General features: G+C 44.3%; 1 protein-coding gene across 2 annotated transcripts in view; it reads right to left on the bottom strand.

Annotated features, from left to right (window-relative positions):
• DNAH5 (dynein axonemal heavy chain 5) overlaps positions 1 to 27,206 on the bottom strand; it is a gene marked incomplete at its 5' end in the record, with an annotated part of 169,661 nt that overhangs the window by 98,640 nt on the left and 43,815 nt on the right. The window contains 17 exons of one of the 2 annotated variants that reach the window (XM_081919100.1): positions 492 to 704; positions 1,479 to 1,635; positions 2,695 to 2,858; positions 3,033 to 3,186; positions 3,274 to 3,473; positions 3,588 to 3,828; positions 5,507 to 5,745; positions 7,587 to 7,649; positions 10,031 to 10,249; positions 12,524 to 12,759; positions 13,306 to 13,507; positions 16,060 to 16,196; positions 16,825 to 16,921; positions 17,016 to 17,206; positions 19,941 to 20,186; positions 21,918 to 22,080; positions 23,428 to 23,531. In XM_081919100.1, the coding sequence (XP_081775226.1) occupies positions 492 to 704; positions 1,479 to 1,635; positions 2,695 to 2,858; positions 3,033 to 3,186; positions 3,274 to 3,473; positions 3,588 to 3,828; positions 5,507 to 5,745; positions 7,587 to 7,649; positions 10,031 to 10,249; positions 12,524 to 12,759; positions 13,306 to 13,507; positions 16,060 to 16,196; positions 16,825 to 16,921; positions 17,016 to 17,206; positions 19,941 to 20,186; positions 21,918 to 22,080; positions 23,428 to 23,496 (2,991 nt within the window). Of the gene's footprint in view, positions 1 to 491; positions 705 to 1,478; positions 1,636 to 2,694; positions 2,859 to 3,032; positions 3,187 to 3,273; positions 3,474 to 3,587; positions 3,829 to 5,506; positions 5,746 to 7,586; positions 7,650 to 10,030; positions 10,250 to 12,523; positions 12,760 to 13,305; positions 13,508 to 16,059; positions 16,197 to 16,824; positions 16,922 to 17,015; positions 17,207 to 19,940; positions 20,187 to 21,917; positions 22,081 to 23,427; positions 23,532 to 27,206 lie in introns of those variants that run through there. The other variant, XM_081919101.1, reaches the window with a different exon arrangement.

Below are 27,206 nucleotides of genomic sequence, written 5' to 3'. Positions count from 1 at the left end.
ATTGATTGATTGATTGATTGATTGATTGATTGATTTATGAATGAAGAATGAGCGGAGAACTGTTTACTGACAGAGAAACCCTGAAAAGTTTGTTTACCAAAGTCTGAATCCCATTTGGCAGAGAATCTGGGCTGTTTCGCATGAGTTTTATTATTACTTATCTATTTCTTTTATTAAATGTCTATCCCGCCCTACCTCACAAAGGAACTCAGGGCAGAAAACAACAAGCAACAAAAGAATGACAAAAGTACAAAAGCTTAAGTTTTTAGAGCTACCAGAGTAAACATCCTAAATGACCACTAGAGTGGGTGTTTGAGAAGTAAATATCTGAGAGCCTTTCTGGCAAGTCTAGGACTTCCTGAGCCAGAGACAGCTTCTATTCACATACACAGCAATATACTTTGCTCTTTATATCAAGCGTAATCCTTGGAAAAAGTGGAACCATCATCCCATAACTGTTTTTTGTTGGGGGGTGGGGATTAGAAACTTGCCTGGGCGGGGTAGGAAGAAAGAAAGTCAATCAGTTGGAAGTCCGCTTCCTGGATGCTTGCAGCTGCCTGCCGAATCACGAGATGTAAAGAGCCCTGGGACTCCTTTAAGAGGGAATTGAGCCACACCTCCACATTACCTTCTGCCATGACGGGCTTTTCCAGCTCAATTGTCTCACCTTCCCGAGAGGAGATTGAAAGGATCCGATCATAAACCTGAAAATTATACACCTTGTGTGACAAAGTTGCACGGAACCAGGGATAGCAATTGTACCCTTCCTGATGTTGTTGGAAGAAGAAGAAGAAGAAGAAGAAGAAGAAGAAGAAGAAGAAGAAGAAGAAGAAGAAGAAACAACAACAACAACAACAACACAGGCGTACCTTGGATCTCAAACGCCTTGGCTCCCGAACAAATCGGCTCCTGGATGATCGAAATCCAGAAGTGAGTGTTCCGGTTTTCAAATTATTTTCGGAAGCCGAACATCTGGCACGGCTTCCAATTGGCTGCAGGAGCTTCCTGCAGCCAATTGGAAGCAGCGCTTTGGTTTTGGAAGTCAAATGGACTTCCGGAATGGATTCTGTTCAACTTCCAAGATACGACTGTAATACTAACAACAATAATTTATAATATATATTTCGTGGAGCTTGGGTTGGCATGTAACAGTATCCATTCCAGCTTTGTGGGAAGGGAAGAGGAGTAGAAGGGATGGGTCCTGATATTCAAAAGGAAATAAAAATCAGTCAGTGCTGTTTTGTGCTCTGCATGACCTGAAAAGCCAACCCCCCTTTTCTAGCCTAAGCTCAACAGAGGAGCGAGAACACAGGTGAGACCTGAGCAGCCAGGTAAGTGCTTTCATTAGGTTCCAAGATGGCTTCCTGTATTTTGGGTCCTCTGAGGTTAGGGCAGGGTGTATAAAGGACTGGCAAGTGCCCAGGAATTCAGATAACCACCGCTTCCTTTCTAAGAATTATGTTACCAGTTATGCAAACCTTTTCATGAAATTTCACAGACTTGATGTTATCAAAGACATTGAGCAAGTGGGCCTGTATTGTGTGAGAATCTGAAGCCTGGCCCAGGATTTCCAGCAGAGCAGGGTCTGACACAAAGAAGAAACGTGGAAATGAAAGCCGCTTTTTCTCCAGGTACCTGAATTTGAACAAAAACAGAATGAGCGTGGTGGTGAGTGGTGCAACACAGCTCTTGCCTGCCAAACTTCATCATAGCCTCTCACAGACCCAGATCTTCTCCTTACCCATTATAGACTTCCCTGTTAATGGCAGACAGTGAGTCTCACCTTGCTCCTAGGGACTTAAAATGCTTTCATCTTGCTGCCTGGTATTACAGACCATTTGCAACATGAACTAATGAAGGCTGCTGATCCCCAAGACATGCTTAATTTAAATGACGAAGAGATAGCAAGAGAAAGCCAGAGCCACTCCGCAGGAAGATGAAGAGGCAGGCAAGAAGGGATGTGGAGGTTGAGACAGCACAGCGAAGGAAAGCCCTTCCCTGTCAGACAGAAACACAGGTGGGATTCAGTTGCATAGTGGCAAATTCAGGTTGTACACTTAAAGTAGATTTGGCACTGTTATGCAGTGGCGTAGCGTGGGTTGTCAGCACCCGGGGCAAGGTGAGTAATTTGCACCCCCTAACCCATGGATTTGCGCCCCCTAACCCCCAGATGTTGCGCCCGGTGCGGCTGGCCCCCCCCTGCACCCCCCCATGCTACACCACTGCTCTTATGCAACAACCCTGCTTCACAAAAACAAAACAGCAAGCATTTTGCTGTAAGAAAAGTGATGAAGAAATGCAGTAGAAAGTGTGGGAATAGCTGTTTGATACAACATTGCAAGTCCCCCGCAAACATGCGAGAAGGAAAGCTCAGATAATCAGTCTGTGTTATATAATCTCCTTGCTAACTTTCTTTGAGCAGTTCAATAAACAGATGATCCAGAAGCAACTGCTATCTTGCTTCGCAGAGATTGCTGTGAATTAAGTTTTTTCTCTTAACTGTGACATAATTGCCTCAGTTTCTAGTTCTGACCATGATAATATCGACAGTTGCAGGCCTGGTCTTTTTCCGCCACTGAAGGGAACGGCAAGCAGTGGCAAATCCTAGTGGAATGCAAGCAATAAGCAGGTTTCAATTTCCTCTGTTGTAACTGATTGCCCAGAGCTGAAGGGTTTCTCTATAAGCAGCCTCACCCTGTAAGAGACTTTTGACAAATTTCCAGCTGATCCAACAAATGAGGCAGGAGCTGTCCCATGGTTTCATCTCCAACACAGCACTGGACCACATTGGGTATTTCGTGGGCTCGCGTCATAATCTTCACCCACGATTTGTCAATGTTGGAGAAACGCTTTGCTTCCTGTTTTAAGGAACAAACAAGGGAGGCATCAGTTTAGCTTCTCATGCTATTCTCTTGCGGCCACACTAAGTCCATGTTCAGGGGTGTGTTATGTTGCAAGGGACAATCCTTTTAAATACTCAAATTGCCCTGAACACATCTGCCGATTCCATCAGACAAAACAAAGACATTTACCTTGGGAAGCTGTTTGGCAATGTCTCCGCCTACAAAGACAGCCTCTAAATAGATCCAGAGATTCTGCACTGTCATCCAATTCTCAATGATATCAGTAGTGTTAGAGAGGTACTGTACCCACTTTTGTATTTGAGCTTTGAATGGTGTGTTGTACCTGAAATAAATGCATGCGTTTAGGCAGATTATTAAATATGATCACATAAATAACTTATCAGACGAGAAAAGGGGTCTTCCATATTACCTGTTACTCATTAGGGAACCCAAAATCATCAAGCTGTCCTCCATGCTTGCAATGGTTTCGGACGTGCTGTCTCCCCTCAAGAGCAGCTCCCCGCGAGTTTTAAAGTTAGCAAAAGTAAATGTTTTGTTGTCCCACTCTGCAATCACTTGTTTCAGCTTCTGTTCAATGTCTCTCTCCTTTACTGCACTGATGCAGATATCCTATCAAATCAATCAACATTTTTTTGCATAGAATTTAACAGCTTGTCATAGCATCACCCAATACAGCAGGACTTACCAATGAGCTCATCTCAGTACTGCCAGCATTATTCATACCTCAATTTCCTCTTTGTATTTCAACAAAGGTGCTTCCATGATGTTTCTCAGTTTGAACGACTCATTTTCAACATCGAAACTGTGATCAGTGAGATCGGTGATGCGCTTCCAGTGACGAGCCATCATGGCTTTATTGGACATCAGATCAAGCAAAGGGCAACATTCATTGAAGTCGTCAATTGTTTTCTTAAGGTCCAGAAATGCTTGCCACTCCTTCAAAGCTCGAGGCAGCTTGCGGCACCTAGAGACACACACAACAACCACCCAATATTTTAACATGATTTCAAATATTTCCACGGTGCAATTCAAACATTATGGTCCACAACTCCCATCATCCCTAGCTAGGACCACCAGGGGACAGGGATGATGGGAGCTGTAGTCCAAAAACAGCTGGAGACCCAAGTTTGAGAAACACTGACTCAGACAGAAACCCCACTGGGTTCAAATTCTTCCTAGCCTGCAATCCCATACAAATTTACCTGGAAATAAATCCCTCTGAATTCAATGGGACTTTTTCAATAATAATAATAATAATTTATTTATATCCCTCCCTCCCTAGCCGAAGCCGGGCTCAGAGCGGCTAACAACAATAAAATGATACAGCATTCTAAAACCATTTCATTATAAAATTAATTCAAATCAGATTCATGGCAACCAATTGGGCTACAGTTCTGTGAGGATTGCCAAAGGGGGGAGTCAGGCTGTGCCCTGGCCAAAGGCTGGTGGAACATCTCTGTCTTGCAGGCCCTGCGGAAAGATGTCAAATCCCGCAGGGCCCTAGTCTCTTGTGACAGAGCGTTCCACCAGATCAGAGCCACAGTTGAAAAAGCCCTGGCTCTGGTTGAGGCCAGCCTAACCTCTCTGTGGCCCGGGACGTCCAAGATGTTTTTGTTTGAAGACCATAAGTTCCTCTGTGGGACATACCAGGAGAGGCAGTCCCGTAGGTACGAGGGTCCTAGGCCATATAGGGCTTTAAAGGTTAAAACCAGCACCTTAAACCTGATCCTCTACTCCACCGGGAGCCAGTGCAGCTGGTATAGCATTGGGTGAATGTGATCCAGCAGCGAGGACCCCGTAAGGAGTCTCACCGCAGCATTCTGCAACCGCTGGAGTTTCTGGGTCAGTCTCAAGGGCAGCCCCACGTAGAGCGAGTTACAATAATCCAGTCTGGAGGTGACCGTTGTGTGGATTACAGTGGCTAGGTCAGGGTGAGAGAGTAAGGAGCCAACTGCTTAGCTTGGCGGAGATGAAAAAATGCCGCCTTTGTTATAGCTGCAATCTGCCCCTCCATGGAAAGGGAGGTGTCGAAGATTACACCCAAACTCTTAAAATAGCACTGGCAAAGAGGTATGACAACAATGTGGTGGGGACATCTCAAGAAACGTGTCTGCGTAAGGAGCACTGATACCACAAGACCCAACTTGAAGAACCCTTTATCGATAGCAGGGAAAGGGAAGGGGAACTCCAGCTCCCAATAGCCCCAGTCACACTGCCAGTGGTCAGAGATTATGGGAGTCATAATCTCTGGAAGGCTCCAGGTTCCATGCCCTCCTCCGCCAATAAGAAAATCCAGTTTATGGTTCTCTTAAGAAGAGGTAGCACAATCAATTTTCCTGTTTGTACTAAAGGCGCATCTGCTTCTCACATTAGGAAACAGTCACAACACCTTTATAATTATCAGAAGTGTTGAACACTTAATCGGAGAGCAACACCTCGAAAGATGAAAATGAAATTGGTGACAGATTCTGCCTGGCGAGTCAAGGACTAAAGAAGATTAAGTAAAAAAAACAATCAACTGAGGCTCAATGTTTGTTCCATTGCTCTTTCGGAGATTTAGCTGTAAGCAGCTAAATATTAGCACCAAATTTGAAGGAGTAAACAACATGGCCCATGTTTAATGCTCAATGCAGTTTTCTCACCTGTTCTGAAACTCAAGGAGTTCATTATTGATCTTCTCAATGTTCACTTCTGACCAGAGGATATCATAATAGCCATTTACTGTTTCAATGATATTGTTGTACAGGCTATAAAGCTTCTGCAACAAGTTCAGCTGCTTCTTTATTTCCAGAAGCTGAGGGTACTGCGTCACAGGCAAACCAAAAAGCTCTTCGCCCCCAGTGTAGGTGATGTATTTCCGATAAAGGTTATCAAATCGGTTCTGGAGTTTAAAATCACATTTGATCATACGGTGCTTGAAATTGCGAGAAATAAAACGAACACAGCTCAAAGAGGCCACTTATCTAAAATAGGAATAGTTAGCAGCTAAGGGAAGCAAGAGGTGTAAAATGGAATGGAGAAAGGACTCTGCAGCAGAGCTAAATTCTGCATGTGGAAGATCTCACGTTCAACCCTGGACAACCTCAGTTACAACTGGAAAAGATCCTGAAAGTCTCTGCCAATCATTGTAAACTTCTGACCTAGGAGAAGGTGGGTTCTTCTGAATTTGTCACAGGTTTAGTCTTCCTTCCTTGCACTAAAAATTCCTCTAAGTTCCCAAGAACATGCTAGTTTTAAGACACGCTGAAAATCAAGCCAATTTAGTTCAGGGCTGGTCACCACTGGGGGAGGAAGTGGGGTGCGGTGGGTGTGGTCCGTCCTGGGTGTCATCCCTGAGGGGGGACGACATTGCCGCGCCGCCGCCACCCCACCCCCGGGATGCTCGCCACGGATGGTACTTGCCGCAGGTGCCAGAGCAGCTAGCTTATGGATAGGCCAACTAAGGCCCAGGGGCTGGATCCGGCCCAATTGCCTTCTAAATCTGGCCTGCAGACAGTCCAGGAATCAGTGTGTCCAATGTGTCTTGGCTATCTAAAATGATGGAAGACTTTCATATTGCCGAACTAACAGGGATGATAAGAGCAGATATGGTACAAAAAGTGAATAAGGAGTGGGCTACCTTTAAGGAATGCATCAAAAGCTATGTGGAAAAAGTAGAACTTTTGACAGATACTGAGTGAATCCAGAAAACGATTAGAGTTAAGAGAGAAGAAGAGATTAAAGAAATAAGAAATGTGTTTAAGCCAATTGGAAAAATAAAGCAGCGTAACAAGAACGGCTGGAAGTCAAGTCACTTTGTGGGTGTCCGTGTGGAGGTATGTTGATATGTATAGAATAGGCAGGGGCGAATGAAGACGCTGTGACACCCGGGGCGGGGCGTCGCTACGTAGGGCGCATGTGCGGCGTCGCAACATACGATGCATGTGGCGTACGTAGCGACACCCCACATGCGCTGTACATAGCAGTTTGCCGGCGGCGCCACTCCAGTGCCATACAGACAGTGCTGGGATCCTCTGCTCATGGCTGCAGCCGCAAACGGAGGATCCTCACACTGCCACGGGGTGCCTTCTTGTCACCCCCCATACCCAGACATGGCACCCGGGTGGCACCGCCCCACCCCCGTTCGACGTCACTGAGTATAGGTAGGTGTTATATAGAGTGCTGTAGCTATGCGGGTGGCACTGTGGGTACACGATATTATTATTGGTAGGTATTATATAGAGTGCTGTAGGTACGCGGGTGGCACTGTGGGTTAAACCACAGAGCCTAGGACCACAGAAGGTCGGTGGTTCGAATCCCCACAACGGGGTGAGCTCCCGTTGCTTGGTCCCTGCTCCTGCCAACCTAGCAGTTCAAAAGCACATCAAAGTGCAAGTAGATAAATAGGTACCGCTCCGGCGGGAAGGTAAACGGCGTTTCCGTGCGCTGCTCTGGTTTGCCAGAAGCGGCTTAGTCATGCTGGCCACATGACCCAGAAGCTGTACGCCGGCTCCCTCAGCCAATAAAGCGAGATGAGCGCCGCAACCCCAGAGTCGGCCACGACTGGACCTAATGGTCAGGGGTCCCTTTACCTTTACCTAGGTATGCTTTATGTTATGAAAATAAGATATTGTGTTGTGTACATGTACTGTGTAAATGTAAATGTATGTGTTCTATATGTTAATAAAATATTTTAATAATAATAATAATAATAAAGATAGGGGCTAAAAGGTCAAAGAATACCTGGAACATGATGAGTCTGTCACTAGCTTCCTGAGGTTCAATACCAGTCACCATAGGACCATTCTGGAAGAGAGAATTGACATATCCTATAAATAAAAGTCCCATACATTTGTATACCTTTCAGAAAAAATACATATCATTCTTTGTTTTAAGAACCTCTCCATTCTGCCACCCCATTCTGTCGACGTCATAATTTTTTTTAAAAAAAAAAGTTTAGTAAATTTCAGATAATCTGTAGAACTGTTGAAAGATTATTAGCTTTATTTCCCTTGTCACATGTAGACAACTGCTTCAAAAGCTCCCAGATTTGATAGTGGAGTGGAAAAATCAAGATTTCCCTCAGTAAAAGTAATTATCTCTTTTCCCCACCCCAGGACACCCTCCTGCATTCCCCAAGGATGTCAGTCCCATAGATTAAGCTCTGGGCACATGGATCAAACTTGAAACCTGTACAGAATGGAGCTACAGGGTACTACAATAACAGTGAGTTACAGAGTGATGTTGGGAAAGATTGAGGGCACAAGGAGAAGGGGACGACAGAGGACGAGATGGCTGGATAGTTTGACCAAACTGCGGGAGGCAGTGGAAGACAGGAGTGCCTGGTGTGCTCTGATCCATGGGGTCACGAGGAGTCGGACACGACTAAACGACTAAACAACAACAACACTTACAGAAAGCTGGTTCGCACATACAATGGTGCCTTATATGAGGGAATGCATCCCTATAAATTGAACACTCCAACCAGTATGTTCGACGCCACTTCTAACACAAAGCTTTGCAACAGAGTTGGTTCACATATTTAGCTACAAGTCACCAATTGCACAGTAACCAGGTGTACAATACAGTGGTACCTCTGTTTTTGAACAGCTTAGTCTCTGAGCAACTCGGAACTCGAACGCTGCAAACCCGAAAGTAGGTGTTCCGGTTTTCGAACTTTGCCTCAGAAGCCGAATGTGCTCCTGAGCTTTTTACTGTTGTGCAGCTAATTTGAGTCCCCCCCCCCCCATGGTAATTAAGGCTTTTTTCCGCCCGTTTTTACCCTTGCGCAGCTAATTTAAGTCCCCCCCCCCATCGTAATTAAAGCCTTCCATTTCTGATTGCAGTGTTCTGAGGTGATATTTGGTGCTTTTGTTTCTGCTAAAAAAAAATGTGTTTTTGTTTCTGTGGCTTTTTCATTTTTGTGACTGTGGCCTGCATTTCGTTTTATGGGATTCTTGACTTGTGACTTCGTTTTTGTAACTTGTTTTTGTGACTGGAACCCAGTTCGGCTACTGACTGATTGGTTGTGTGACTGTGGAAATGGATAAAAGCCCCCCACCCAAACAATGACTATCACCACTACAGATAAGGGGGGGGGTTAATTTTTATCGTCTACAATACTGTGTTATTTATTTAATATTACAGAACATTGATTATTGCTTTCATTTTATGGATCAGTGATCTTGTTAGATAGTAAAATTAATGTTAAATAGCTGTTTTAGGGGTTGTTTTTAAAAGTCTGGAACGGATTAATCCATTTTGCATTACTTTCTATGGGAAAGTGCACCTTGGTTTTGGAATGCTTTGGTTTTGGAATGGACTTCCAGAATGGATTAAGTTTGAGAACCAAGGTACCACTATATACTATATGCATGCATATATGAACCAACCCTTATCTAAAATCAGGAGTGGGGAGTCTTTAGTCCTCCTGATATTGCTTGACTGCAAGTCCCATCATCTTTGACCTTGCTGGCAGGAGCTAATGGAAATTTGAGTCAAACAACATCAGAATGCCCACAGGTTTCGCACCTCTATCTTAGAACCATCTGACAATGTTAACCCTTCCCAAAGGCTTAAGAAAGGACACAACCCTATTGCATGACTTTGGAATACCTTCCCTATTAGAAACTTCCAGAGCCTGACCTGGAGATAAAAACATTTATATAGTTATAGTTTTGTTTGTCGGCTGACGTTGGCCTTTTAAGACAATGCTGTTTATGTATGGAACTGTTTAAATGTGTGTGAGTGCTTTGTTTTGTTACAAACTGCTTTTCCATAGGGATGAAAAGGCAGGTTGTACATTTTAAACACACACTATCAATTAGAGAAGGCTGCTTCGTTGCAACCCATTAAAAAGAAGGCACCCAAAGACCAAAAGAACCTAGCCAACCTTTTACCTGAAGTCTAGCTATTTTCAGTCCATAATCCAATCCCCTTAATGGAAATTGGTTTATCAACACCCATACTTGTTCTGTATAAAAAACAACAACAGCCTGAGATTATTCTTCAAGACAGAACATAGAATTGTGGAGCTCGAAGGGACTCCAGGAGGATGTATTCAACTAAAATATACTTTCAGTGTTTAACACTTGACGCCTTTTCAGGCAGCTTCCCAAAAAATCTATACCTTACAAATAACAAAATGATATCCCACCCCCCCACCCCAGTTTACTATGATCCTTCACCTTCTCATAATCCAAGTAGTACTGATCGCAGTCTTCCACAAATATCTCCACCGTGCTTATGAGCTCCCCTCTGAATTTGGGTTGCAAGGCTACTAATTCATTCTGCACTTCGTTTCCTCGAACCAGTACTTTCTCCCAGGTATAACGCAACGTATCCACCTTTTCCATCTCTTCCTTTGCCACCAAGAGCTCATACTTGTTTAACATTGCATAGGACTCCTGCCGGGACAAAAGGTGGTTATCTATGACCATCAAAAATAAATAAATCTGCATGTAAGTATGTACATAATGAAACATTCTTTGGGGAACTCAAGATCAAAAATGTAGCAGGTGGTCCTGCTAAAGATGCAAAGGAGCTAGGCTGGTGGAACAGGTAACTTAAAATTGACGGTGACATGGAATTTTAATTAGCTGTGCTTCTAGTTCGTCAAGATGGCACCAGGGATGCAATGGAAATCTAAGAATTTCAGTTCTGAGAGTGAATCGTATTTACAGCTACAGATATGTGCCCCAGAGGTACCAGGTTGCCCCCAGGATTGAGGGGGCCCGGAGCTCAGTGCGTGCACCTGATGTCACATGAGCCATACATAATTAAACCACCTCTCCCTCTATCAAGAACAATTTTCTGTTTATGATGAATGATGGGCATATGTAAAAATAAGAAGATATCCATGCCAAATGAATAGAGATATATAAATGGGCTTAGTACAGCTTAATATTGGTGTTGGTGCTGACCTTTAAAGCCCTAAATGGCCTTGGTCCAGTATATCTGAAGGAGCATCTCCACCCCCATCATTCTACCTGGACACTGAGGTCCAGCGCTGAGGGCCTTCTGGCGGTTCCCTCACTGCAAAAAGCCAGGTTACAGGGAACCAGGCAGAGGGCCTTCTCGGTAGTAGCACCCACCCTGTAGAACGCTCCCCCCCCCCATCAGATGTCAAGGAAATAAACAACTATCTGACTTTTAGAAGACATCTGAAGGCAGCCCTGTTTAGGGAAGCTTTTAAAGTTTGATGCATTACTGTATTTTAATATTTTGTTGGAAGCCGCCCAGAGTGGCTGGGGAAGCCCAGCCAGATGGGTGGGGTATAAATAATAAATTATTATTATATAATATCTCCATTTGCACAAGCAAGCAAAATAACCAGATAGTCTTCCATTAATGATAATTTCTCATTTCACTCAAATTGGGAAACAAGGGTCAATGGTTTCAGGACAAGGCAGAATAGTGTTCTAAACCCACTAACCATAGTTCCCCATTTGGGCGATATGGGACACTATAGTTTATGGTAGAGTGCTTGGTTTGTTTGCTTCGTCATGCAAAGGGAGGAACAAATGGAGTATGTAGACTGTCAAAGGCTTCTTAATATATGATTGTCTGAACACTAATGCTAGGAGGATCTGAAAGGATCTGCAAGAAATCAGAAAAACCTGCCTGTCAGGGAACTGCCATCAGTACTGGAGGGAGAGCGCAAAAGCCAGAGGGATTCCAGAGAGCGTCCAGGGATCGGGAGAAGCAGCCCATCTTCTGGGGAAGAGAATCAGCGTAGCACCAGTGGAGAAGGGGGGCAGGTGGGGGAAGTGGCGAGGCGGTCCCATGACTCCTTGCCTGGGACCAGCGGGGAGAGTAGGGGTCCTCCGTTGCCCATGCCCTCCCTGCGCAGAAGGCTTTTGCGCAGACAGGGTAGGCGGAGACTAGGCGTCAAAGAGCTTCTTTGCTGGAAGAAGTTTAAGAAACTCCCACTCATGGATTCTGCCAGCAACTGAGTCAGCCACGGGAACCCAGCCAGGTGTTTGCACCCAGCCAGGGAAATAGGTGCCTGCTTACGCACGAGCAACCCCTTAGAAACCATTACACTGCCCTTGCAAAAATTGCATATCCTCTCTTTTTTCTAGAGAAATGCACAAAGAATTCAATGTCGCTTTTCATCATCCACCAAAGCAAGGAACATTTTGCACAACCTGACATGTCACTAAGCAGTTAAATAGTGACGAAGGAAAAATCACTAACATATCATGTGAAACACTGTTGACCAAAATGATTTCAAGCCATCCTTTCGATGGACCCTGTACTACTGTGTTAGTTGAAGCGATAATGAGCCCCATCATAAACATACAATAGCAGATTAAGCCGTGGAGAAATATATAAAATACCTAATTTGTTTGTAAAATGGAGGGGAGGTATAAAGGAGTCCATAACTTTGCATCAACATCAGGTATGGGGAGGAAAATTGGTTTGATCAGCATTTAAATTTAATTTGTTTTTTTATGTGACATTTTATTATTTCGATGTTGTTAGCTGCCTTGAAATTTCACTAGGAGAAAAAGGCAGGATATTAAATTGCATTGGGGGGCTATATAAAATAAACAAAAGAGCACAGCAGACTGTGATAGGACCCTGAGTTGTGGGCCAGGATGGGGCAGCAGGGAACAGACACAATTCAGCACCAAAGATCACATCAGGAAATGGGTACAGGATCCCTTCCCAACTACCTCAATTGGTCCCACTTGGAAGTCTATGGGGATCTGTTGCTCTCGGATCTCTTTTAAGGCAGCCATTGCTATCCTTATGTCATCCAAGTCTTTAATCGGACGGTTCAGTTTCTTGCTGATTTCCTCTACAAAGGTAAATATGTTTTCCATCTCTGTCCTGTACTTCTTGTTACAGTGACGTCCAAACGCAACCATCCAAGCCTTGGTTTCTGTTGTTAGGGCCAATTTCAGATCCGCTGAGGGAACAAAAAATCATTCAGTGACAGCTAGCTAAGGAAGTAGTGACATACCCCTTCCTGAATCCACCCCTCCTCCTTTTTCCATTCCATGAATTTGGAGAGAAGGGACCAAAAACAAAATAGCTTTTATAATGCATTGTAATAATACAGTCATGGGAAGCGGGTGGCGCTGTGGGTTAAACCACAGAGCCTAGGACTTGCCAATCAGAAGGTCGGCGGTTCAAATCCCCACGACGGGGTGAGCTCCCGTTGCTCACAGCAGCCAATCAGAAGCCGTGCTTTGGTTTCCAAATATTTTGGAAGTCAAATAGACTTCCGGAACGGATTCCATTTGACTTCCAAGGTACGACTATACATTCATTAGAACCAATAGGTAGAGCAAAAGGAGTGACATTTACAACACAAATGCTATATATGAGTTCAATGGGATTTACTCTCGGGGAGGTGTGTGATGGATTGCACCCTTTTTGTTTTAAGCAAGATTCACAAATGCAAGGGAGACTAGCATGAATTTGATGGCATTTGAATATTAAATCACCATACCAGTAAATAGCGCAACTGTTCCCACGCATATGTATTCAGGCTCAGAGTTAATTTCGAGTTCCAAGTCTCTGTAATATAGAATTTGGGATTCAAATTCAGAGAGCAGAGGGCTTCCTTTGATGAAGTTTTCAATGGTTTCCTCTTTCTCTCTCTGCCAGATGTGATGGTAACATCTGAAGCGCTCCAAGGCTGCAAGGACTTCCTGAAACATTAACAAGTCACAAAGTAAGGCGGCTGAATAAGCCAGCTCCACTACAATGTTTTACCTGGTTCCTAGGAAAAATGTGCAGGAAGAGTTAAGATTAGAATGAAAACAAACCCAAAGAAGTTGTGAACCTTCAAAAAGGAGTATATTTAATTCTGATCAAAAGAAAGACTTTGCAAAAGAGGACTCAAAATTCAATATTACAATAATTCAAAATAATAAGAAATTGATATCTAAAACATATAATCTTTATTATATATAAAAAACATATAAAATTATTATCTCTTACTGGACTGGGAATTGATGGATGAAGAAGTGAAAGAAACAATGATTAAATGGGCCCAAGATGTCGGACATACTACTTATCTAGAGCAATGGGAGAAACTCTGGCGAGAAGATATTCGATTTACCGCCTCATACACAATCAAAGGAAATTTTGTTAAGATGTTCCACAGGTGGTATCTAACACTAGCTAGGTTGGCAAAGATATATAAACTGAAATCCAACATTTGTTGGAGATGTGGTAAAGAAACAAGAACAATAATACATATGTGGTGGAGGTGTGAGGAAATTAAGAAATTCTGGACAGTAATACATGAAGAATTAAAGAAGATGCTGAAATATCAGTAATTAAAATACTTAAAATAATTAAAATAATTAAAATATATCTCCTTGGATTGATGGGGAAAAGATACCACAGGGGCGGGGAGAATCTTCTTATATGCAAGCACAGTAGCTAGAGTAGTGATTGCTGCTAAATGGAAATCACAAACTCTACCTTCAAGGGAGGAATGGATTTGTAAATTAAATGTATACTTAGCTTTGGCAAAACTAACAGCTACTATAAGGAATCAATCAAATCAAAAATAAAAAAGGAGTGGAAATGTTTTGATGAATATATGGAAAAATATTGCTCAAAAAAAGATATGCTAATATGCCTAGATGAAAATGTAAAGTATCTGAGCGAATGTAAGTTAGTAAGGAAGGACAATAAGTATACATAGATGAACTGAGAAGCCTGCGGAATGCAAGATAAATGTAACAGCCCTTCCGTTCCTGGTGTGGTACAGAAAAGGCCTTCAGGCATGTACTGAGATAAAGCTCTTGATAGGGTGTTTTCCTTCACAATGTAAGGAAGGTCACAAAGCCAAAAGCAAAAGTACCGTATTTTTTGCTCTATAAGTCTCACTTTTTCCCTCCTAAAAAGTAATGGGAAATGTATGTGTGTCTTATGGAGTGAATGCAGGCTGCACAGCTATCCCAGAAGCCAGAACAGGAAGAGGGATTGCTGCTTTCACTGAGATTCAGAATATTTTTTTTCTTGTTTTCCTCCTCCAAAAACTAGGTGCGTCTTATGGTCTGGTGCGTCTTATAGAGCGAAAAATACGGTAGTTAAGCACCTATAGCCAATGAGATTTATTTGTTGTTATTTCCCCCATTTTGGTGACTGTGGAATTCTGCTAGCTCAGAAGGCTGCCCAGGTCAGACATGATCCTGCAATAGTTGCGTTCTGCCACCCTCTCGTCATGGAAATTCTACTCAATATTGATGCAGAGCACATTCCAACATATAGTAAAAACTTAAATATGTGGCAGGATTCCCAAAAAATAGACCAGAGGAAATTGTATTTAATCCAGTAGAGCTTTACTGGTACTGATGGCAAATGAGCACAATGGTAACAAATCTAATTCAATCAGGATTGGCACTGTCCGTAAGAAATCCATTTGCAGCAGACTTAACTTAAACTTACAATAACTTATAACAAAGCTGAAACTTAACACTAAGCATACTATATACAGAACACACCAGAAGGAAAGAGATAGGAAGAGTGAAAACTTCTGGCCTTGCAATTATAGTCAGCATGACATTGACAGAAGAGATAACAGGAAGAAGAAGAAGAAGAAGAAGAAGAAGAAGAAGAAGAAGAAGAAGAAGAAGAAGAAGAAGAAGAAGAATAGGAGGAGGAGGAGGAGTTTGGATTTGATATCCCGCCTTTCACTCCCCTTCAGGAGTCTCAAAGCGGCTAACATTCTCCTTTCCCTTCCTCCCCCACAACAAACACTCTGTGAGGTGAGTGGGGCTGAGAGACTTCAGAGAAGTGTGACTGGTCCAAGGTCACCCAGCAGCTGCATGTGGAAGAGCGGAGACACGAACTTGGTTCCCCAGATTACGAGACTACCACTCTTAACCACTACACCACACTGGCTCAGCATCTCTGAAGATATAACCCAAACATCATGAACCTTCTGCTTGTTTCTTTCACACAGAGAAGCTTCCAGAACCCTCTTAAATTAATTAGAATAGGAAAGATCTCTACACATTAAATCAATACTTTCTGCACTAAGAAATTAAAACTGACACTCTTAACAATGCTTTGCAGTCCCATTTTTCCACTGACTTCCGCCAATTCCTTCCTCCTCCTCCTCTTCCTCTTGCTTTCCATGTACTTTCCTCCCCATCCCTTTCTGTGACTCTTTTCTCTTCCCAATTTGGTTACTTCCTTTTCATCAGCCGCCTCACTTAAAGATCCCCTCTACACATTTACTTACCCTTTTGGTGGAGTTGATAGATGTGCTAAGAACGGACATCAGCTTAATTATTTCCTTATTCTCTGAAATGCTTTTGTAGTAGTTCTTGTTTTGGACAGAAGAAGGCAAGATCAGAGAGGCTGTATCTGAAGCAGTGTCTTGAGCAGGGAACAGTTGTAATCATCACATTAATACATTAGGCCTCAGAGACAAAATCACAAATCTCAAAACACATCTTCATTATATATTGTGCTGACCATTCTAAAAACTTAAGAGAGCCTAAAATTACATACTGATAGCTTTGCAGTATATTGATGCTAAGTTAAGTAATAGGATCTTGGTTCAATTGCTTCCTTGAGAGCATTTCAATCTTCTCCTGGCGATTCTGCTATCTTATTTATTTGTTAAATATGGATTCCAAATAAGGTCTCTTGACAATTATTTATTTTTTTACATTGACAAGCTACACCTCACTTCAGGCTTTGAGGGACTCCATACGTTATAGAATGTGGCAAAAAAAAATACACATGGGGACTAGTGCATCTGTTTTTGCTGATGTTTTAACATGCAAAAATCATCCTGAGTTGCATACATCAGCCTGCTTGCAGGATCCTGCTCATGAATTCCTCCAAAAATTATGTAGAACCCTTGTAAACTTCACTTGCTTTAGGAGATCTAAGTTACCATGAATGTTCCTTAAGTTTTAATAACAATTTTTAAAGTACGGATTTCTGCCAGTATATCTAATAAAGGCAAGATTCATACAGAATCGCTGCAAAGTATTACCAAGGATATTTCCAACTTCAGTTTGTTTCATTTCAGTCTCAGAATCGCTGTCTCCTTCATTTCGCAAAGCAGCCATTTTACTTTCTAGCATCTTTTGCTGTGCAAAAACAATGGGGAGAGGGAGATTATGTGGTACCCAGACCTGAATGTATGTTATCAGGAAAGTTATCAGAAACACAGAGGCGCCATACCTTGGATAGCCTCTCCTTGCTCCACTGGCCAACTCCTTTCATGACGCTTACAATGCAGTCCACAGCCTTGTTGAGAGTTTGCTGTACTTCCTCAAGTGTGGGCATCATAGCAAAATTTGGAATGGAAAGGATAACGCTAGCCTTAAAGATGGGCTGAGCACTCTGTCTCTGCTTGGAGGCACTCTCCTTATCTAAAAAGAAAGGCAAGTGTCAGGCTTCAGGGAATCAGTTTTCTCCCCCATGGCAGTAGATAAGCAGAACAAAGGAAAAGGAGTCTTCTTACCAGTTAGAAACTATAATAATCATAGCGAGAGAACAAAGAACACATCTCCTAGTAATGGCGGTGCTCCCAATTAAGGACTCCACCCCCTTCTGTCCCTATTAATCTACATCACTTCTCTATCTCGTAATCTGAGTTTATACCCTCTGTGATTTCTGTTCTGCCACTTTCTGAGCTCTTCTCGACTTTGGGGAGGGCGGTGGAGGAATGCTGTCTAGAGACTGTGAATCTGTTAACCCTCTCCCTTCCAGTTTTTCGCCTCCTAGCTGTTCCCCATCCACTATTTCCCAGCTTCTGCCTTCTGAACTATGTCCCTCTGCAAACCACTGTTCCAAATCTATACTGTCCTCCTGCTCCTGGCAAGATTCAAGATCCAGATCAGGAACAGGGGGAGGGAGAGGCTCCCAACATTCCTCCTCAGTGCAGCACTCTGCAGCACAGTCCCTGACAGCAAGACAGACAAACCATTATTAATTCAGGACAGTCTGCTGAAGAAAAATAAGAATCTCCCAGGTGTCAAGACTTCAGGGAACCCTATCCCTCCCCCAGGGGCAGCCAAAAATGCTGATAAATACAAAGAGTCCTTACTACATAATTTATTCAGTATTCACAGAGAGGGAGAAAAAATGTAGCCTCTCAATGATGGTGTTGCTCCAAGTAAAGTCCCACTCCCCTATGTCTCCCTTATTTGACATCACTCCTGCATCGGTTAATCTGAGCTTTCTGCCTCTGAGCTCTCTGTTCTAATACCCTCAATGCCCATCTGGTCTTGGGATAGCGGGGGCAGGAATTTTTCCCAAGGACACTGATTCTGTCAGCTGGCTCTCCCCTGGTGCTTCTCCTTCTTCCTGCTCTCGCCTTCCAGTATTCCCCAGCTTCTGCCCTCTGCAGCCTCTGAACTATGCCCTTCCACAAGCCACTGTTCTAAATCTATACTATCTTTCTGTTCTCGGGAAGGTTCAGGAGAAGGGGGCGGCCCCCACCATTCCTCTTCAGTCCAGTCCCTGACGCAGATGACTTGGTGACACTCCAAAAGTGTTTCCACTGGAGGTGCCCATGGTTCTGGTTTGGCTTGGGGTGCTGAACTAAAAAAAGAACGGTTCCTAGTAAATCTTTATATGATTTAGCAAAGACAGACCCTGCACACATGGTCCCATTATTCCAGCTCATGTTAGCCATGTAGCCTGAAGAGGAGATGACCACCATAACAATCTGACAGTGGATATTAGATGTGCGGCAGAAGCACACTCAACACCCACCCAATCCTCAGCCCTATAGACATTCCCAAGGCGTGCCTTCACTAGAACAAATCTGTATTGCTGGCGTATGCTAGGATTTGCAGCACTTGCGTTGTGGCCCACACACAGTGTCTCAGTGTGCTGGCAAACAAGGTTGCGTGTGGTGTCCATGCTGAGAGAGCATAAGTCTGTTCGACGCCATATCGTCTCTGATGAAACAGCAGCATTCTGTCAACGCAGACATCTAGGATTATTTAACCATGCTCCTCATCAAAACCCACAGCGGTTCATAAAGAAAGCACTAGCATGTATTTTCAATGCACTGCAGAACTTCAAAGCACCTTCGTCCCCAATCTGTCTGCATTCTTTCCTCCTTTTGCATGAAAGAGCAATATTCAGGAAGCTACAGTCCACCTCCATTAGCATCGGAGGAAGTTATCCCACTGACGTCAAGGGGAAGCAGATTGTGTGCCCTGGGACTCCTATCTGCTCTGTTTGATTGCTAAAGTCTCCTTTGTGCATAGACTTTGCTGTAGCACACAAGTCGGTGGGGAGACGCAGAGGATGGAATAATCAGCCTCAATGCTAAAAATTAGGACTTGTCCAGGAGGTAAGTCCATTGCCGGTTCTGGACAGGGTCATACCTCTGCCCCGTAGTAGACCCAGTCCTGTATCCTGTTGACCAGGGATGCTTGACTTCTGTTGAAAATGTCTCATGGAGCATTATTGACTGGTAACAAGTAACAGCATTTGCAAATAACAGCATGCAGCCTGTCCTGTATCCCCTAAGGCAGTGTTTCCCAACCTTGTGCCTCCAGCTGTTTTTGGACTACAATTCCCATCATCCCTTGCCACTGGTCTTGCTAGTCAGGGATGATGGGAGTTGTAGTTCAAAAACAGCTGGAGGCACAAGGTTGGGAAACACTGCCCTAAGGCAGGCTTCCTCAAATTTAGCCCTCCAGATGTTTTTGGCCTACAACTCCCATAATCCCTAGCTAGCAGGACCAGTGGTCAGGGATGGTGTGGATTGTAGTCTTAAAACATCTGGAGGGCCAAGTTTGAGGAAGCCTGCCCTAAGGTGACCTGCTGCCCTTGGGGGACAGTGAAATACAGTATGTTAGGGAAAATATTCAGCTGCCAGCCTAATGAGCTTTTCAACATGGAATTGGGAAGCAAGGCAACAGCTAGCCCTTTGCCTCAGGTGGCAAAATGTCTTGAGCTGGCCTTGGCTGATCTGGCAAAGCTTTAAACAAGACAAATATTGAACCACCCAACTGTGCAGTCTCACCTAAGACCACCAACAGCCAGTTCCATCAACAACAGCTTGTAAGAAGATGGGATGTTTGAAATTTTAACCGTGGTTTTGCTATGCCCAGCTGTTTCTGCTGAGCATGGCACGAGACTTACCTAAGAAGCTGAACATAGAAGAGGCTTGGATGCGCCTCCGCATGGCCTCCAGGGTGTTGCGAGTAACTTTCAGAAGAGCGTCCACGTTGCGGTGGTTGAAATGGGACAGCAGCTCTTGGGCTTCTTCCTCTAGCATTTCCATTTCCCTCTTCTTTTTCTTGGTCAAGGGGGAAGACAAGCCTGCTGACATCTGGCTAGCTGTGTGCGAGGATGCTAAGGGGTCTGATGGCCCGTCCTCCTCCGCTCCTGGGAACAGTAATCAGTGGAGTTAAGTCAGTAGCCTTCTGAGCAGCCAGTCCTTAATCTTGACTGTGTTGCACAGCAAAGGTGCCTGAGTCCCCAGTCGCACAGAAAGTTCTGTGTCAATATGAATAGAAACTTTATGCAGACCTTCCCTGTGCAACAAAGGGAGGGGGGAAGCACTCACAATGAAGTTGGGACTAGGCTTGCACATGCATCCATCCCCCTTAGAGATATTTTGTGTTCATCTGAACATGCCTTCTGTCTGTCTGTCTGTCTGTCTGTTTCTCTCACTTTTTCTTGTTGTCAACCACTTATGTAATTAGCCAGTTAATATGAGTCAGAACTGAGATACCCCATGTTATACAATGGATTGTTCATAATGGCTCTTAACGGTACTGTGATGCTTCAGGAGCACAGACAATCCACACACAAAATTGACCAGGTACAGAATTGCCTGAGAGCCTCAACTTTCCTTTCTCTTTTTAAGAACAATTTTTTTAGAACTTTTGTTTGCAGATATAGGCCTGAAAGTGTATGAGCAATGCCTAGTTCAGTTTCAGACAGGAATCACTACAGTGGTACCTCAGGTTACATACGCTTCAGGTTACAGACTCCGCTAACCCAGAAATAGTGCTTCAGGTTAAGAACTTTGCTTCAGGATGAGAACAGAAATCGTGCTCGGCGGTGCAGCTGCAACAGGAGGCCCCATTAGCTAAAGGGGTGCTTCAGGTTAAGTACGGACCTCCAGAACAAATTAAGTACTTAACCTGAGGTATCACTGTATTTCTTTTTCTCTTTTTAAAAGTTAGTACTATTATTTTCATTAAACATTACAAAGAGCAACTACAACTGCAAAGAATTATTTCAGTTACTAGCTTGTACAAAACACAGCACAGTACAACAAGGAAATTATCCATCAATGTCATATTATGAGCACTCTGCTCTCGTGCATTTTCTGAAATCTCAGTGCCGAATTTCTCTGCATGGGGTGCCCACCTGTCAAAATCTCTTTTGCTCTGATCTTAAAAGGCAAGTGGGAGGAAGCTTGCGCATACACTTTTGGTGGGTCCCCCACCCCATTAAGATCGGAGCAAGATCGGGGACTTAAAAAGGAAGGTGGGAGACTGGCAAAGGTGTATGCAAGTCTGCTCCCATTTGTCTTTTAAGTCCTTTTCCCTCTGAACTTCAGGGAGAGGAGACTTGCAAAAGCCTTTCTGAGTCTCTACCCTCACCCGTTTAAGACTCACATGCTTCTCCTGCAAATGGCAGTGACAACAATAAGGTAGGGGGTAACCTTTCTACCGACCACCGACCACCCACTTTCAAAAGAAATATTTGAAACCTCTTGTGTAATGTTTTTGTGAAGCATTTTACAGCAGCTTCCACAGCCCCATTTCAGCTGAAGAGACTGCAGGAGCTGCCTTAAAGCGCTTCACAAAAGTGCTGTTTGAAGCAGCTAGCACGCTTCTCCAATTCAGCTGAAATCCTGCTGCCTTGGCTATGCAATCCTCTTCTCTGCTGGGAATAGGGCATGCAGTGAATGCCCCATCCTCTCACCCCTCAGCTGACATCACTGGTGACATCAGCTGATGGGTGTGTGGGCGTGGTTGGAGGGGAAATAGCCTTGCAGGCCAAGTTAGAACACGTGGATGGCCAAGACTGGCCCACAAGCCAGAAATTTCCCATACCTGAAATAGACTATGAGTTAACATATGGTGGAATGCCAGTCCTTACCTTCATGCATTTCCTCACTGCTGCTTCCACCCAGAAACTTATTGCCAGAATCCCCTCTGATTTGCCCCTCTGTGTCCAGTAACATGTTGATAAGCTCATTTGCTGCTTCCTCCACCAATGAGCTTTTCAGGTGCAAAGTGCATGCTCCCTTCGTACAGAGTTCCTGCAAAAATGCCAATATCATTTAGATTTAATTTTTTTCTTTTTTTCTTTTTAAAACCTTCTTTTTTATTTTGACAAAATAATAATAATAAACAAATAAGAATAAATATATGCACCCCACCACCGAGACCATTCCGTTGTAACTATCCAACCTCGCAAAATTTCAACACCTCTTGCGATGGTTTGACCCCTTTCCGTTTTAACAGTACAAATTCTACAAACACCTTCCATATTTCCTCAAAATCATTTCTCCTGCATATCCCCTGTCTTATCTTAATGGCACATGTTAATTTATCATTAATTGAAGGAAAGCCTTGCTTCTGCACATGACTGTGGCCTGATGGGAAGTCTTGCTTCTAAGCTTTGCTTCTGCATATGATGCTGCACAAACCGTTCTAAGCTGAAACATTCCTAGAATGTTCAGTTCACATTGAGTTCGTACTCTGACCTGTTCTTAATGCATAGTGGACCACATCTACGGATGACTATTATATCAATCACTAGTAAAAGTTTAATAAGGAGGTTTACATGCCTGTCTTGTTCTGTGCTCCCTTTCCCAGCCTTTAATCTATCGGTCATTAATGCCTATATGCAACCCTTTGCTTTGTACTTGTGTTAACCAATCAGGAACAATCACGTATGTGGCAATGCTGTAATATTCAATAAAAGGGACTCCCCGAGACATGCTCGAGAGATGCCTCCCATATGACACCTGCTACTTGTCTGTCGTTATTTCAACCCAACAATTAATAGCCATATCCCACACCCCTTTATACCATTCTTCCATTTTATATTCACCTAGCCCCTTCCACTTCCTAGCTATCATAATTCATGCAGCTGTCAATAAATTAGGTTTAATTCTGGCTTAGCAATGCTAGCAACAAGACAGCTGTGTATGTAGTTCTCTTGAGTTACATAAACACACGGAAAGGAGCCAACAGTCTTTGTTGCATTTTTTTGTCTCATCGTTGCTCCAAGGATCTCAGGGAAGCATACATGGGACCACACAGACATGTCTGCTGTCACCATCCATTTCATCTTCCCAACAGCCCTGTGAAGCAGAGTGGCTTGAAAGATAGTGACTGGCCCAGGGTCACCCAATGAGATCTGCATAGCTGAGCAGGAATGATTTTGAACCCGAGTCTCCCAATTCCCAGGCTGGTATTCCTGCACCACACTCACTGTGACTATGTCATTTCAGCAGAAACAAACAGGCCAGTCTTCAGAAGGCATCTGCTCAGCTCTGATGAGGCAACATTCCAGGGTGAGCATTTCTGCCCCTGCTGGCTGGTCCCCTCTCAATCTTTATTCCTACCCTCAAGGCTCACTGTCCTTCCAGTCTCCTTACCTTCTCCTGTCTCATTCTCTTGTCCTTATACCCACCACCTGATTTCTTTATCTCCTTGGATAGCTCCATAGGTTACAGCATGATCCTGATAATGTCAAGGTTGCAGGTTTGATCCCCGTATGGGATAGCTACATTGCAGGGGGTTGGGCCAGTTGATCCCCAGTTTCCCTCCCAGCTCTACAAGTCTACGATTCTATAAAACACCTGCTTCAAGTGGATACCTCACAGTTCTTAGTAGCCCACAACTCCACTGCTTTTCTACGGTATCAGTACATGGCCGTCTATAGCACTTTGTTGTATTTAGAGCATAACAAACCATTCTTCCACTTATTTCCATTATCTCTACAACTTTTGGTGGCACTAGCTCTAGAGAGAAGCCCTGTACTGCTAGGGTGTTCCTGCCGACCCTCTCTTTTCCTCTTCTCGCCTGCTACTTTTCCAACAATATGCTATCGTGACGAGAACGACACAAGTAGCCCCTGTCCTTGCACAGTGCTATGGTCCATTTCAATGCTGCCTGCATGAAATGGAGAGACAGGCCATTGTGACCACATGATGATGCTTGCCTGAACGGGAGGGGCTAACCACTGTGATGTCATGCAAGTGCTGCTCACCTGAGAGGCAGACACTGGTCTCTATGCCCACCAGCAAATTGGGTACCAGCAACCTTACATGCCTTCAATCAGTAGAGAGCAGACTTGGGACTAACAGATACCCAGGAGAAGATATATTTTGTGGTTTCCCACTAAACAGCTAAGGTCTGCCCCTTCCTCTGGTTCGCTCGCTCTGTTCTCCCCCTCTCTTGGGATGCAGTTGGCGCTGTGGTCTAAACCACTTAGCCTCTTGGGCTTGCTGATCGGAAGGTCAGCAGTTTGGATACCCACAACGGGGTGAGCTCCCGTTGCTCAGTCCCAGCTCCTGCCAACCTAGCATGCCAGTGCAAGTAGAGAAATAGGTATCACTGTGACGGGAAGGTAAACTGCCTTTTCACGTGCTCTGGTTTCCGTCATGGTGTCCCGTTGTGCCAGAAGTGGTTTAGTCATGCTGGCCACATGACCTGGAAAGCTGTCTGTGGACAAATGCCGACTCCCTCGGCCTGAAAACGAGATGAGCACCACACCCCATAGTTGCCTTTGACTGGACTAAACTGCCCAGGGGTCCTTTACCTTACCCCTCTCTTGCACAAGGATGCCATGAAACTAGCTCCGATCATGTGGCTTTTGAATCCAAAGACATCATTTTAAATATGAAGTAACTGTAAGTAAAGAATCTTTTTAATTTATTTTTTACCAGTGGGAACTCTGTGTATTTTATTTTTCCTTTTATTCTTCCTCAAGAATGAGACAGAACAGGGGCAAGCACGAGTAGCTCCAGCATCAAAACTTTTTAACTCTGCTGTCTACATATATAAACTATAAGGCAACCAAATTTATTACTAAAACCCAAGATTTACTTGAATGAGAAAGGTGTCATTTGTACCCTAGATCAGACAGAAGTTTCATAACTTTCTTACTATCCCATTCTCCTCTCTTCAAGCAGGAAGGAACTACCATTCCCACCATGATTTATAGGACATACGTAAGAGGCCTGCTTTTTGCAGCTGGCGACCAGTGATGCATCTCTGTGCTTTGTTCACCTGCTGCCTGACAGTCTGTTCTCCAATATGTGGAAGCCACACTTTGAGGATGAGAAAGCAGCAGAGAGTCAACTTGAAAAAGGTGTCATATAGATGTCAGGGTGCTATCAGCGGTTCCCAGCTGGTTGCCCGGGGAAGTATAAAAAAAAGTTTCTTACAGTCCTTTTTCATTTCAGTCTTCACAGAGAGAGGCTATAGAACCCAGCCTCTTTAACAATAGCATTGTCCCGAGTGAATCTCCACCCCCCTTCTCTTCCACTTCCTCATTCAGCGTCATCATCACCTCCTCTACGGGTGCTGCTACGTGCTCTCTGTCTTTGAGCTCTTTGCTCTCCTACTTTTAAGGCTCGCCGGGTTCTGGGAGATGGAGGGTCTGGAATGCTTTCTAGGGTCAACATGTCAGCCAGCTGCTGCTCCGGCTCTGCCTAATCTTCCTCTCCCATTATTCCCCAACTTCCCCCCTCATCTGCCTCTGAGCTGTGACCTCCCTCAAACCCCTGTTGTAAATCTATACTGTCTTCCTCTTCCTCCTCCCTGGAAGGGTCAGGATGGGGAGGCAGTCTCCACCATTCCTCTTCTACCCAGTTCTTGACAATTAGTTTTCTTTATCAGTGGAAGCAGGTTTTCAGATTATATGCAGCTCTTCTTCAGGCTTTGATTATGAGAGCAAAAAATAAACATCCAATAGTCTAGATAGAAACAACTGGGTAGTCAGGCTGATGGTTACTTGGCTGCAGAAGTTTACTGGCCATTGCTGTTGGCCCGGAGATAGTCTAGGAGGCTGAATTCAAACATGCCATTCTGATGTCATGTGTGATGTCACAAAGGGGATATGCTTTAAGTCTTGGTAAAGCCAGAAACAGTTATGTCAGAGCCACCCGTCTGGTCCCAGCTCACAAGAGACCCAATTCCAATCCGGTTTATTTACAGAAAGTCTTTATTGAAGATCATGGTTGCGTTTACATTCCGTCTTTGTGACTCTACGTCTGTACCGTTAGATCGCTGAAGTACCCTCTGAATCTGTCCCGCCTCGGCACCAATTTAAGAGGCTTGTGCTGGACCACCTCTTCCTCTCCTTCCTTTTCCGCAGGGTCTTTCTGCCCCCCTGGGTTCCCCCTCGCCGGGACTCGCCCGAGGCTGAATCCTCTGACGCCTCCGCCCCCCTCCTTCTCGCTTTGGGGCCGGGCTCCTCCCCAGGGCTCTTCTCACTTCCGCGCGCCTCTACATTTGAACTTGGCGCGCGTACGTTGCTTCTGACCTTTCTCTCGACCGCTACACTGCTCCCGGTGCTACTCTCCACCCCTTCCGGCTGAGCGTCCTGCTCCGATTTTCTCCCCCTGTCTCCTTCACGCTCTGCTCCCTCTGACACCCTGGTAACTCCACCCCCTTCACTCCGTTCCGGCTGAGAAGCTGGCTCCTGTGTCCTACTCCTACTGAGGCTTCTCCCTTCGCTCCCCTGTTCCTCCCTGCTTCCCCCTTGGTCCCCCTTTGGTCTGACCAGGGGGGCTCCCTTCTGGGAGTCTTCTGACTCACTGGACAAACTCATGGACGATCTTTGGTCATCGTCATCCTCCTCCTCATCTCTCTGGGATTCTTCCCCCTCGCTCTCTGTCTCCTCCCCCATCTGCTCTTCTCTCCCTGAAACCCTGACAAGTTAACAGTCAGACTGCATCTCAGCCCTGTCAAGATGGATCTCCATAATAGGTGATGAATAGTTTTATTTGGGGGATATATTAACTTTTACTATTGGGAGAAAGTTTTACATTGGTTTACCAGCTTGTGGCCTATCAAGTTGAGGCCAATAGATATACATTCACAGCCCTGTACCCATCAAATAATCAACTATATGTGTGACTTTGGGACTGATTCATACAACCACATTTCCTTTATCCACTCTATAGCAGCTTTTTCTCTGTATTTGAAAAAATAACAAAGGAGAAGATAAGGAACCAGGAATAAGATTTGGATGAGTATGGTGAGGATCTAAGCTTTACATCTGAGGGGGCTAGGAAGATAGTTTTGTGGTCCAACATAGGAATGATGGGAGCTTCATATTATTGAATTCCTGTTCCACAAAGAAGAAGTCTTTGAACTCTTTGCTCTCCTACTTTTAAGGCTCGCCGGATTCTGGGACAAGTAGGGT

Source organism: Podarcis melisellensis (genome assembly GCF_964234715.1).
Source record: "Podarcis melisellensis genome assembly, chromosome: 7".
Classification (NCBI taxonomy): Eukaryota; Metazoa; Chordata; class Lepidosauria; order Squamata; family Lacertidae; genus Podarcis; species Podarcis melisellensis.
The sequence above is the reverse complement of the archived record's forward strand: the minus strand, read 5'-3'. Positions and strand labels throughout refer to the sequence as shown.